The 13,831-nt window shown below is 42.3% G+C and overlaps 1 protein-coding gene across 2 annotated transcripts in view; it reads right to left on the bottom strand.

Moving 5' to 3' along the window:
* Window positions 1-13,574, bottom strand: part of GTF2F2 (general transcription factor IIF subunit 2) — a 90,916-nt gene extending 77,342 nt beyond the window's left edge. The window contains exons 1-4 of one of the 2 annotated variants that reach the window (XM_052786092.1): window positions 13,357-13,574; window positions 5,675-5,748; window positions 5,183-5,201; window positions 3,595-3,739 (exon numbers count right to left, since the gene is read on the bottom strand). In XM_052786092.1, the coding sequence (XP_052642052.1) occupies window positions 3,595-3,739; window positions 5,183-5,201; window positions 5,675-5,748; window positions 13,357-13,422 (304 nt within the window). In that variant the 5' untranslated portion in view covers window positions 13,423-13,574. The remainder of the gene's footprint in view (window positions 1-3,594; window positions 3,740-5,182; window positions 5,202-5,674; window positions 5,749-13,356) is intronic. The other variant, XM_052786091.1, reaches the window with a different exon arrangement.
* Window positions 13,575-13,831: the final 257 nt, after the last annotated feature.

Below are 13,831 nucleotides of genomic sequence, written 5' to 3'. Positions count from 1 at the left end.
TTGCCCAGCAATGAAGACACCACCACGTCTCACATGTGCAAACAGCCTTGCAAAGGAAGCAGGGAGATATTTTGCAACTACTACTTTCGGAGTGCATTGCATTACTCTGTATTATTCATTGCAGCTATTTCAAAATACAGAAATAGGAAAAGAAAAGGAACAGGAGAAACTCCAGAGTTAGTCTAAACAGAAAGTGCACCCTGCGTGAAAACCAGCATAGAACAGATTTTTAACAGTATCTGGGACAGGATCCACTTTATCCAGCTTTATATTAGCTCAGATCTAGTGCACACACTGCAGAAGACCAAGAAACTGCAATTTATTAGACTTTGGACATAACAAATGGCACCTCAGAAAAGCCTACTGCTGTCCATTAACTAATACAGGACCACCAGAGATGCAGAGGTTTACAATGCAAGAACTAAAGGATTTCTTCCAACTACAACAGGTATTAGAAGCAAGTTCAGTTAAGACAAAACAAAACCCACAGAAAAACCATCCAGAAATCTAGAAATTACATCATGCAGAAAATATTAAATTACTTGTCAAATTTGATCTCTTTTGCTTGCTCTAAGTGACCTGACCAGTCAATGTGAAGTGCTGAATTATCCAGAATATGTAAACTCCCTGCAGCATCTTCCAAGATTACAAAATATTTCAGAGGCAGCTTTGTCATCCCACATTCATCTTCTGAAAGACCATCAAAAAGATGGTCACTACAACATAAGGATCCCAGTATTAGAAGGCAGCACACAAAATAGATCTTGGGGCTTTTAATGGAAAATAAGGAAAAAAAAACCCCAAGCCCAGAATCAAAAAACCCCCACCCTTTACAAAAAAAATCCAACTAGTTTATGCCATTTGATCCAATTTAGGTAAGTTCAGTCCTCAAGAAGGATATTGACTGAGAGCAACAGTGCATGAAGCATGTTTTTTTATCCATATTTCATTTGCATAATTCCTCAAATGCATCCTTCCAGATGCAACACTAGCAATGCCATCTGCAGTTCCATACCAGCTTAATCTTTGGCCCACGGTTCCAATTGGCATACTGCTTCTGTTACATGGTGCACTTCGCAAAAGAGAAAGGAACAACATCACCAATGCTTTTCACAAAAATATTCTAACTATAATTTGAAGACAAATACTGGTCTGCGAACATACGAATGAATGAATTTCGATTTCCTATGACTGTCTCTTACTGCGGATTGACTGATCTGCAAAGATGTGTAAGTTTTTATTGAGTCTTTTTCCATGGATGATATAATTACAGTGTTTTTTTCCATGTGGACTTTCTGGCATCAAATAGGGTAGCAGCCTTTCTTTCAGTTGGGATATCCATAGTTTCATTCCACTCTTCAGACACCTGTTTTCACACTAGCCATAATTCAGTAGGAAATTTGTTGAAACTGGCCATGGAGCTCAAAACATATTGGCGATACACATTTAAACACAAGAGTGTGGCTGCAGGAACATGGTGTCTGTAAGAAATCTTTACTGGAATTTGGAATATTTGTGTCACATTCATCTTTACAACTAAAAAAAGTCATGCAAGAAAAGCACATGAAAGTTTATTTTTGATTGTACTGCCAACGCCAGCTTTAACACAACAGCAACACATTTTAGCCATTTTGCATTTAAGTGAGTTTCATGAAAACTCACTGACTGCATGTTATGCTTGCTAATCTCAAGCAAAAACAATTTTGACAGGGTCTATGCTTATTCAGTGCTTCAGTCCAAACATTTCTCATTTCACTAACTACCCTTTGCTCCTAATTAATATAATAATTTCTACTCAATAGATCCATGGTCTTTGAATAACATTTTCTAGTTGCTAAGAAATGCAAAATTTTTAATTTATTAAATAAAAATTGGACAGGTTCTAAGTACCTAAAGGTTTTGAGACACTGGTATTACAGATGGTAAAACAGAAATAAATGGGCATCTTTTAGCTACCACATTCTAATGACTTTCATTCTAACTGATGACAAATACTCCACATTCAAGTTAAGCATCTGCACTCATTGCAGCTTAAGTTACCGTTAGAGATTTCTGAAGCAATGTTTTGTATCAAAATTTGTCTTGGGAAGCAAAATCCCATGGGATTTGCAGCAAACGTGCAAAAATCACTGAACGTATACTCTAAACACATCTTCACACCTGAAATCTCTCTCTTTTGTCAAGCATTCTGAGGCTGGGGCACAGAGAAACAAAAAAGGATGAGGTACTACTAAAACATTTGCAATGCTCTTGAAAACTTGCTCCCTATCTCTTTCCACATTTGTAATCTATGAATTATAAAACCCAGTATTTTTAAAGTGTTGCAAGTCACACACATGAAAATACAGATTTTTTTTAAAGTGAAAAACCAATAACACAATTACATTAGTTTCAGGGAAAGGGATAACAAATGAAAAGTGCCTGAGTTGAAGCATAAGAGCTTGTATTTCTAAACATAACTGAGACAGTCAAGCTACTTGTACCTTAGTATCTCAATAGTCAGCCATTAAATCTTTAAAACAGATTTTAAAAAGGAGGTGCTCAAACTTACTAAGTATTCTAACTTTGTCCTGTGAGTTACGATTCTCCCTCCCTCATTTATTTGATAAAGCATCACACTGCCATCACAGCAATTACTTGCCAATGAGCATCAAAAAATCAGAAGCTGGTGTGACCGCTGTAGCTTTCTGCCCCCAAAAAGGCAGAGGTATCAAAAAATGTTACTATTATTTGTCTTGTGGGGACACCAAAACCTAAGTGCCTGAAACTAAGATACCTTCTGCAGACAATGAGGTATGCTCTGCAGACACCTTCCTTCTCTTTCTAATATCCAGAACATGACCATGTAATTTCAGTAGAAAACCTTACAGCACATGGGAGTTACATGCAAGGCAGTCTGCTGAATTTATTGTACAGTGTAACACTACCATGTCCCTTAAGTCTAACATGCAATTTAGGACATACAATCTTGAATATCCTAATCACTTATACAGCTACTGAGCTGAACTTAAGGCAGGCCAAACAGCTGAAATGCAGTGAGAAAAATTATGACCTTACTGCTGCACTGTTTGGTATTATGACCTTATTAAGCTTTAATGCACTTTGAAACCATATATATATACTTCAAGAAAATGTAGTGAACAGAAGTATTTATTGCTAAAATGGATCTGTTCAACTGGACAGAGGAACAATCAGCATTCTTATAAAACTATATTCACAGCAGAGACCTATTCAAGGAGAAAAAAAATAATATTAGTCAATCCCAAAAGTACATGGGAACACAAAAAAAACATTTTTTCCAGTGAAAACCCTAAAGGGGAATACACAATGTACTGCATTCCACGCTCTCTCTGTTCTCTTCAGCAGACCCACAGCTGAAATGTACATGATAACCCTATGAGGAGAACTTAAATTAGTTGCTCAATCATATGAAGGAAAGAGACAGACACATAAAAAGTACAACAGCGTTATGTATGCAGATAACAACAAAACAGCACCAAAATCTGACTTCTGAGTCTTCTGGCCTTTACAGCATTCAGTTTATTGAAATCACGTATACTGGAATAGTAAGAGATAACTTTAATTCTAACTTACCTACTGAACTTTCTGTGAACACTGTTAAGGTCTGTCCTCCCACACTTTGCAAAAGAAATGGATGTTCCCTTGGTGCACTGACTGAAGCAGGTTTTCCTCCAATATCATTGATGCTTGCAAGCTCTTCATTCAAAGTAAATGACACCTAACAGTCACAATTACCACAGTGTTACTAAACAGACTCAATTACACAGCTTTACGAGTTATGGGGAAACAAAAAGAGAGAAAACACAAGTAGTATATAGCACATTTCCATTTCAAAAACATAGAGAGTGGGATAAGAGTCTTACTATATTGATCTCTTGTTGAAATACAGAATTCAAAGCTTTCATGTACTTAATAAAATCTACTCATCTTTTAAAAAATTGTAAATTACCTCCCCCTAAGTCAGAGTACAATTTGATTTTACTTATTAAAACATAAAGCATAATAGGTTTTCAGACATTGTTCAGTATGAGTGCTTTAAAACATTTCACACAGCCAGCTGAGTTCTGGAAAAAGTGCTAATGTACTACAACAAGTGTTATTAGTCCGGAGACTCCTGAATTGCATGCTGCCCAGGAGAGGTTCAAATACGGCTCCTTTGCTATGTTTACATTGCATGCCCAATACAGGAGCTGAGGAGGTACTGGAGGGACTGGGTAACCAAAATCCCTAGCCACAGGACACAGCAAGAAACCTGAAGAGGGATATTTCAGACTGGCACTGCATGCTTTTCCTGTAGGTCCTGCTTGGCCTCGTTCTGCCATGCAGCAACAGGGGCCCCGGGAAGCCACCCGTTCTCATGGGGTTCCTCACCGCTTGGCTCTACACGGACTGCAAAATGAGTTTTGTGGCTCTCATCAATATCAAGATTTTGGTGTGGGGCTCACAAAATTAGAAAGGTTGGCTTGTATTCCAGCCTAGAAGAGTCCAATCAAACATCCAAACCTCCAGTAAAACTCTCTTTACTTATTCTAAAAGGAGTTTGGCCAGGTGATCAAATGGCAAATGCAGCTTGCTTCCCTGCCATCTTTTTGTCCACAGTTTCTTCCAATTCAGTGACAGACCTACGTGGTAGTTGAAGTAATTCTAACTAACGCAACTTCCCTTACCTCCTGTAAAAGATATAGGAAGTTACTATCATTCACTAAGGCTGCTAATAAAAGCAGTTACCTTTGCATGCAGAAAAACCTTGTAGTTGCTTTGTATTTAGTAGGACCAAATTCCAAATATAAGACAGAATACTTTCTGAAGTTGCAACCCTCCATTCCACCTTCTTTTGCTTTATCATCACCCTCCTTAGTTCTCAGACAGCCTTTTGCACTAACACATCTCAAAATGTTTGGAGAGAAGATCACTACTATGATTGCTGCTTACAGATGGGTAAACAAACTTAGGGAACAAAGAGACCTGATGAAAGTCCCACAGTAAATCTATGGGCAGAGCTACGAACAGAATTCTCTCCTCCTGATTCTGTGGTACAATGCTTCATTACAGGTGTAACAAAAAAAAAAAATATGTGACATTAGAAACCAGCATGTTCTAAACAATTTTTAGAATTCAAAACATAACACATTCACAGCCTTTGTATTTAGTAATTACTTACTTCTGTTCTTCCTTGATTTCTGCAAAAGAAAATATTTAATGTTTTAGTTTCCATAATCTAATTCCACAAGTTTAGCTTTCCTCATAAAAAAGCAAATTCAAATTCTAGTTTTGTTACTCATCTTCACTCCTGAGCTGCTCAAATTTTTTTGTTACGCTGATGCCCAAGAATAAATGGGAAAAGCCACCAGGTGAGAACAGAAGCAGCAAAATAGCACATATAGGTTAAAGAACATTCTCCAGTTAGATGTGCATATTTCTTGAGTTTAAGAAATCAAACATCATGTAAAGGGATACAGCCACTCCCCAGTATAATTCCATGTAATTTATATTCATATCACTATACAAGCAAGTACCATTCAGGTATTGGAGAAATATGCACAGTGTTTGCAAGAAACAGGATTATGTATTATAAGAGATGCAACATAATCTATTTTACTGCAGATAACTTCTTCTAAGAATTGCAACCAATAAAGGTACAGTAAAGGCTTACTTGGCAATCCTCAGTTTTCCCACTTCACCTCTTCCTGAAGCTTTACTCCACTGTTGTGACAAGTATTTGGGGACCTAAGAAGAAAATACAGATTTCAAGAAAAGCAGATTTTAAAATTCTATAAAAATTGTGTATGTGTATATAATTTAAATGCTTTACCCTGACCACTTCAGAATACAGTATGAGCGAAATATAGTAGACAATATAGAATCATAGAATGGGTTGGGTTGGAATGGACCTTTAAAGGTCATCTAGTGCAATCCCCCTGCAGTGAACAGGGACATCTTCAACTAGATCAGGTTGCTCAAAGCCCCGTCCAACCTGGCCTTGAATGTTTCCAGGGATGGGGTATCTGCTTCTCTGGGCAACCTATGCCACTGTCTCAGCACCCTCATCGTACTACTAAAAAGCCTGTTCCCCTCTTTCTTATAAGCCCCCTTTAAGTACTGAAAGGCCGCAATAAGGTCTCCCCGGAGCCTTCTCTTCTCCAGGCTGAACACCCCCAACTCTCTCAGCCTTTCTCCATAGCAGAGGTGCTCCAGCCCCCTGATGGTTTTCATGTCCCTCCTCTGGACCCGCTCCAACAGGTCCATGTCTGTCCCGTGCTGAGGACCCCAGAGCTGGACGCAGGACCGCAGGTGGGCTCTCCCCCGATGGGAGCAGAGGGGCAGAATCCCCTCCCTCGACTTGCTGCCCACGCTGCTTGGGATGCAGCCCAGGACACGGTCGGCTTGCTGGGCTGCGAGCGCACATTGCCAGCTCGCGCCCAGCTTTTCATCCCCCGGTACCCCCAAGTCCTTCTCGGCAGGGCTGCTCTCAATCCCTTCATCCCCCAGCCTGTGTTGATACTGGGGGCTGCCCCGACCCAGGGGCAGGACCCTGCACTTGGCCTTGATGAACCTCATGAGGTTCACATGGGCCCACTTCTCAAGTTGTTATATATATATATATATTCTGTTAGGGAGAGCAAAGAGAATAATTTAGCAATAATACCTTGAATCTCAAATACTATTATGCAATCATGAAAAGCAAAAAAAGTATCAGCATCATATTCTTAAGCTAACGAGTCCCAGTAATTTTATCAGGTAAAACTATATTTTTAAATATTTATTTGAAATTATCATCTCTCTGGGGAAAAAAAACCCAAAACAACCAAACAACCACGATGATGAGAAGTTAGGCAATTACAACTCAGAGACCAAACAAGTGCTGTGAAGGGAAGGCTTAGAGTTTGGGAACCTCAGACACATTAGGCAGCAAACCGCAGCCCTACTCCCACCAGACGTCCAACAGCAGAACTACCCTAGGCAGATCTGCCTCCCATCACTCATTCCCACCCCTCCACTGTACTGGGAAAAGTCTTTGTGCAGCTGGTCAGTATACAGAAAGAGCAGACTGATCTGGCTGGGAGGTGTGGGGGAATTCTATGTTTTAGCTGTGCTGATTTTGTATTTGGCGGGTGGAAGAACCAAACCAGCTCCCCAACCCATTTCCCCGAATGGCTGCACAAAGCAGAGGTCAGTGCAGGGACAGGAACAAGCAGCCCTGCTTAACCAGATACATCCAAGGAATAAAAGCTGCTCCAGTGATGCTGACTCACCTACACACAAATTCCTTCAGTTTCAAAGGGTTTGATATCTGCAGCATTGGGTGACCTGCACTCATGATGGACAGTAAAGGCGCCTACGTAACCAACCAACAAGCTGGAAGCTGGCTTTCCAAGTGGACCTGTTTTTCCTCTCTTTCCATCAATGTAGTATAAGCTGAAATCACAGCCTGCCTCTCCACTCTCTGGCCAAAAAAGTACCAGCTAACTACTGCCAGGTAAACGACCCCAATAGCTGGCACTTCCACAGCCAGCCTCAACACCTTGCTGCTGCCGCAGGCCCAGGCTCCTCAGAGTCCCAGATGTGTCCCAGATGTGACGATGCATACACGCCTGTATGCAGCAGCAACAGCACTTCCTTTTTCTGGAGATAGTAATGCCAGGAGAATGTGTTCAGCGCTCAGCAGAGTTACCCTGGTTCTCCTTAAAGGCCAGGCAAGCTTAAAGATGACAAACAACATTTATTCTGTGAAATCAAAAGGTTAAGTGTTGGTTTTGATATATGGTGCTATCGTTGATGAACACCTATAAATCTGAACAGTTGTCTGAGTGCACAGTTCCTCGGGACTTCAAAAGGTGGCCTGCGCTGGTGGCTGACACTGCCCTGCCCCAGAGAGGAGCTCCCAGCTCAGCCAGTATGTCCGTGCACCCAGCCTTGGTGAGGCACTTCAAGTTTCTCAGTTTAGCCCCAGGGCAACGAGGAACTTCTCCACCTTCCCTGCTCCACCACATAGCATCAGTTCTAGCCAGGTCTACCTTTCCTTGCAAGAAGCCAACTCAATCAGTTTTAAGTGCAGAGTGCAATGTTTTGCAGATCACATAGATTTGCAGCTTTTTTCCCCACCATTCAGGAATTACAACTGTCTTTTCTATGATGGCTTTTTATAAAGAGTGAACATGACACATTAGTACAACAAACGTGAGATTGGAGCACTTGGCCCCCTACACACAAGCTATTAGATGTAGAAGTACTGTGGCACATCAAGAGGTGGAATACAGAGGTGAGGCAATAAGGACAATCTCACATCTGACTATTTAAAACTAATTGTAAGATGTTCAAGTGATATGGAAATTACAGATTTTTTTCAAAAGCAAATAGCTGAAACCAGTCTAATAGAAGCTACTACTTCCTAGAAACCCCTTTCTTTCTAATAAGGATGCAGCAGTCACTGGGAGAACATAATCTTAAAGACCTACGGTAGTCTCAGTGTCTAGCAAAACAGTGACTTGTTAAAAGAAAAATCATTTACTGTTCCAACGCGATGTACTAAAGAAGTATTCTGATACCGGAATTTTATATCTCTTTTTCTTCACATGCTCACGACACATCAGGAAAATTCTACATTCTTTAATTTTGCAGCAATGTTCTTTACTGGTACAGCAAAGTTTATTCTGGCTCACACAGTCCACAGCTACTGAAAACATCTGTGCCCACATAGTAAAATGGTGTGAGACACAGCCAGTGAGAAAGAGAAACGTACTAAGCTATGCATGTGGCATTTTCTGTTTCAAGCAGCAAAGAGGCACTTTGTAGTCTGATTTTGTCTTGCATAGAATAAAACTAAGCCAAGTTTCACTGCACAGCTGAGGAGGCGAAGAGCCTGTTCCAGGAACTTGCTGACAAACAGCAACCTGTTAACCTCCTAAAGCTTAAATGAATTTAACACTAACCTTGCATTTACCTGTTCTTACAAAAAACCCTGCAAACCTCTTGGTACTGGTGCTTAGCACTTTCCTTTAGTCTCACAGCACCCCATGAAGCACTGTGAAATAGCTAGAAAATCCAGATGTCCTCCAACTGCTCAGCCAAACTAAACGTCAGTCCAGGTTTTCATGAAGCCCTAGCATAGGGTCAAAAATGCCACAAATGCACAAGAGAAAGCCGTGAATTGGCACAATCTATTAATATATATTTTTTCCACAGTCTTCAAAGTAGTAATTTTCTACAGAGGATTTCATGCCAGATCAGATATCATTTTCTTTCTAAAGCCAAGATAAATGCTATGACATGCCCCAGCTGACTCAATAGAAGTATTATTATTATGTGCTCGCACCTAATCTGTATCTAATTTACATTGCCAGGTAATAAGGTAGACATACATTCAGTATGAGTGGACAAGGAGTGAAGGACTCTCATGCTGTTAAAATCACTGACTTGCTGTATATCATCATCAGACAGGGAATTTATTCAGATTAAGAGGTTGCAGATCAATCATACTTCTTTCAGCTGCATGGGAAACAGTCTCAGAGTGCAATTAATCATCTTTCTGCTGGCCTATTCACAGTCAAGGGCTATGCAGAGGAAAAAAATAAGGGTTATGAAGGACTGTGATCAAAGGATTACTTCTAGCTATACACAGATACTTCAGTTAAAACCAGATGGTACTCTCAAAACCACGTGCTAAACTCTGTAGCTCCATGCTAATGGCATAAACAATCACAGGAAAGATTAAATAAACATGTAGACATCTTAATTTGCCACTTCCTTTAACTTGAGCATAATAAAAGTTTAACTTATGGAGAACAGTCAGTTTTCAAACTCTTACACTCCTTGAAAGAACGTATAGAAAACAAAGGAACCTGCTTTTACAGAGCAGAAAGAATTTTCAAGGATCCCACAGCAGGATTTTGAAAAATACATACCCACAGAAAGACTGACTTGTGGACAGAGTACCTGCCATACTGAAAGGTTACTGAATGTTTTTAAGACATGTGGCCTTTATTCTGGGATTTGTAGGTAAGAACACTCTTCTCTCCAAAAACCCATACAATTTAATCATGAGAAGAAATATGACGTACTAAGTAGCATCACTTCAAGACCTTTTCACACTGCTGTTTTCTTCCTGCTACTCACATCACACAAACACCCAGGCTCCAGTACACGAGGAACCTGCAGGTAGCGTACGACACGAGGGCCCCTGCTCCACGCATCTTTCAGCTTACTCACAGCTTCCTATCTGCCTTTAGAACAAAACACACAAGCAGCCCCTATCTGTAATAAACTACTTCCAATTTTCTGTATGAAATTAAATTAGCTCTTTCTCTATATAGCAATCCGTATGCAGTACATACATCAGAAACTGAATAAGGCTGATGTCAGGTTCTATGTTTTCGTTTTCTTTTGAACATAGAAAAAAGACATTATATAAAGATATCCTCTTTCTAAATATAGATCAATGCAGCAGATTAAATAAAAACAAACTACCACCCAGGGAACAAGAAATTAACAAATCTAACTGCTAACACTAAATGGGCTTCACTTTACCACAAGTACATAACCAATACTTCTTATAATATTCCCCTATCTTAGCTTTCGCTGAAAACACAGAAAAAATTATTCCAATTGCTTTCTGGGTTTGTACTAAAGCGACTCACTTGATTTCTGGTACCTCCTCTTACTGCTCATGCTCCTAAAATACTCATCACTACATTTTTTATTGCCTGTTAAGTAGTCTCTCTAGAATACTTCCTGTGCTAGCATAATACATGCTAAAGGGAAATTAAATAAACCGGGTTTTTTATTCCAGCAGAACTGATGGCTCTCTCCCTCAAAGGAAGGATAAATTCAGCCTTGTTATCCTAGCTAGTGAAGATAAAAAGTAAAGGTGCTACACACTGTCATGCCTCTGAGCGTGTTGAAGGTCCTAGTAACAAGGATGGTTGTTTCCAAGTTCAAGTCCAAAGGAATTCAAAGGATAAAATTCTGCACATCCCTTGCTATGGTCTATCAATGTTAGCAACTTTGTAATATTTTTTTTAATTATCATTATACAAGAAGACAGACAAATTATAAGTTCAGATCACATGCATGAAGGATTACATTAACATTTAGTTGGAAGAGTAATATTTAAGCATTCCTTTTAGTTCGATTTTCTCATTAAACCAGGCAGCACTCTGTGCTCACAGAGTGGCATCAACTGTAAGCATAGATGTGCCTCAAAATTCCTGACTTGCTTCAAGAAACACCAAATTGTATCAGAGCAAGTTCAGTGTCCTGTCTCCAAATGCAGCCAACAGCGGATACTTCAGGAAGAACAGGAGAACATAAGAAGAAAAGGTATTTCCCCAGCATGCTCTTCTAATTTCTAGGATCTTTTGGTCAGTAGTCTGGGGGTATGGAAGCATGTTAATTTTTAATCTCTCAATCCGATTTTCTTGCCTGAATTTGTCTAATGGGTTTTTGAGCTTCTACAGTTTTGACATTGGCAACAAGTTCCAAAATTTAATTACATATTGTGCAAAACGGTACCTGCTTTGTTTGCTCTGAGCCCCATCAGATGAATTAATATGACACACCCCTAATTCTTGTGTCAAACTGGCTCTTCCCTATTCACCTTCGCCTATTCACTTCTTCCTTATCCACCTGTGACATTAGTCATTACTTCAGACCTCTAGACGATTTCCTAATCAAACACCTTGCCAGCCTGAAAGGTAACAACGTATTTAGGAGTTCCCTCCACAGCCACCATTCCTTGTTCCCCAGATCATCCCTGGTGCTCTCCTCTGTCCTGTTTCTGGGTCCACTGTATACCTGCCACAATGGGGAGGATGAGACCAGAACTACACACAGTATTCAGGATACAGGCAATATGGTGGCACAACAATATTTTCTCTTTTGTTCTCTGTATCTTTCACAGTTATGCCCAATGTTGAATCTGCTCATTTGACATGACATTCTTATAGAGTTATCTACATCTACTGAAAACCTGAACCTCCTCCTGAATGACAACAACCAGCAGAGACCCAATCGCTGTGTAATTAGGATAGTTTTTCTCTATGCATGTCAGATTAGATTTTTCAACTCTGAATTTCATCTGCCACTTTATCATCCTGTCACTCAGCATATCATGATATACTTCTGCAGCTTTCTGCTGTCAGCTTTCGCTTTTACTGTCCTGGATAAGCTATTACAATTAGAGCACTACGCAGCATTCGTTACGGTTTCATGAAACCAGACATTCAGGTGTCAGTACAAAAGAGGAAACCAGATGCAGCGACCTACCCACCACCAGAAATTCTGCGCAGCAAAGCAAGTCTGAAATTCCCCACCATTTTCAAGGGCCACAGTAAGATCACAGGCGCCACAATAAGATCATAGGGGCCACAATAAGATGTTTTGCTAGTTGAAGTATGATGGTATCGCATCCCCTCACCACCCAGAACCAGTATTTGGGTACTACCCCATCCCCACAGGTTCCTTCAAGTTGATGTTCTGAGCCTGTTCCCTCCGTCCCCAAAGGAGGAAGAGAAGAAGGCTGCTGTTTCTCCCCAGACAGAACAAATACAGGTCTAGAAAAACAGGGACACATCCACAGGGGACTAGAAGGGGGCCAGGTCACATATTCCCTCACTGGCTGTGAGTCTCCTCTTTCCTGAGCCCATGCTTGCCGTTGCCAGCAGAAGCAGCCAAGCTATCTTGATAAAAGACCCTCCACAGAACAGATTTGAGATGCAGGCAGTGGCAACCAAGTTCGCAGCAGCAGACGTGAGCATGGCCCTGCACCAGGCAGGTGCCTGGGTTCAACTTGACGATCTTTACATCTTTTCATAGCACCTTCACCACAGCTGTACTTATCTAGCACCAAGCTGAGCTGTAGTGACAACAGATGGGCGTTTATTTTCCTTGGTTTTGTTTGTTTGGTTTTTTTTTTTAACCTGGATGTGAATTTGGGAGCACTCAAACTTTCTCCGACTCTCAGAGTTTTGGGAAAATAAAAGCCACGCTACCGCGTTCGTTACCCCTAACAGAGCACAAGCCGAGGGCAGCTCCCAGATAGCCCAATTTTCCCTGCCGTGTATCATTTACCCCAGCAGCTAGCCGGGCAAACGCCACACGTCTTTGCTCGCCCACCCACCCCGCGCCCACGAGAAGGGAAACGGGGGCACCGGCTGCCCGGGGACACCGGCCAAGCCCCGCCGCGGGCCTTTTCCCCTTCCCCAGCGCCTCAGGCACGGCCCCGCTCCGCGCTACCGCCCGGCCTCTGCCCCGGGACCCACCACCGCCACCCCGGGCACGGCGGAGGGAAGGCCCGGCCGCCACAGGCCGGGCCCGGGGACTGCACCGGCGGCTTCTCACCTTCACCAGCCACATGCCCGTGTTCTGCTTGGCCCCGGTGAGGTCCAGCTCGCCCTTCTCGCTCATGGCGAGGCCGAGGCGGAGGACGGGCAGAGCGGCCTGAGGCACGCCCAGCCGCTCTTCCTGCTCCCCCGGCCGCTGTACCCGCCCGGACCCGTACGGCAGCGCACCGCACCGCCGGGAGACGGTGGCCCGCGGTGGACAAACCTCCTCCGTTCGCGGAGAGCGCCACGGGGAGAGGCCGGATGGCGGGGAGGACGCGGGTTCGAGTCCCCGCCCCGGCGCGGCAGCGGGCAGGGGAGGCCCTCGACATGGCGGGCACAAAATGTTATTCTCTCCCGGTAGGGGAAGGGTTGGGCCGGCGTGCCGGAGGACGGCAGCAGCGGGCAAAATGATCTAGAGAACCTGGAGGAGCCGCCTGGGGAGAGGAGGCACCACCATGACAGCGCGCTCTGGCATGGGCAGGAAATGGCGG

This window comes from Harpia harpyja, chromosome 4, assembly GCF_026419915.1.
Source record: "Harpia harpyja isolate bHarHar1 chromosome 4, bHarHar1 primary haplotype, whole genome shotgun sequence".
Taxonomy (NCBI): Eukaryota; Metazoa; Chordata; class Aves; order Accipitriformes; family Accipitridae; genus Harpia; species Harpia harpyja.
Note: the sequence above shows the minus strand (reverse complement) of the source record. Positions and strands in the feature narration are given on the sequence as shown.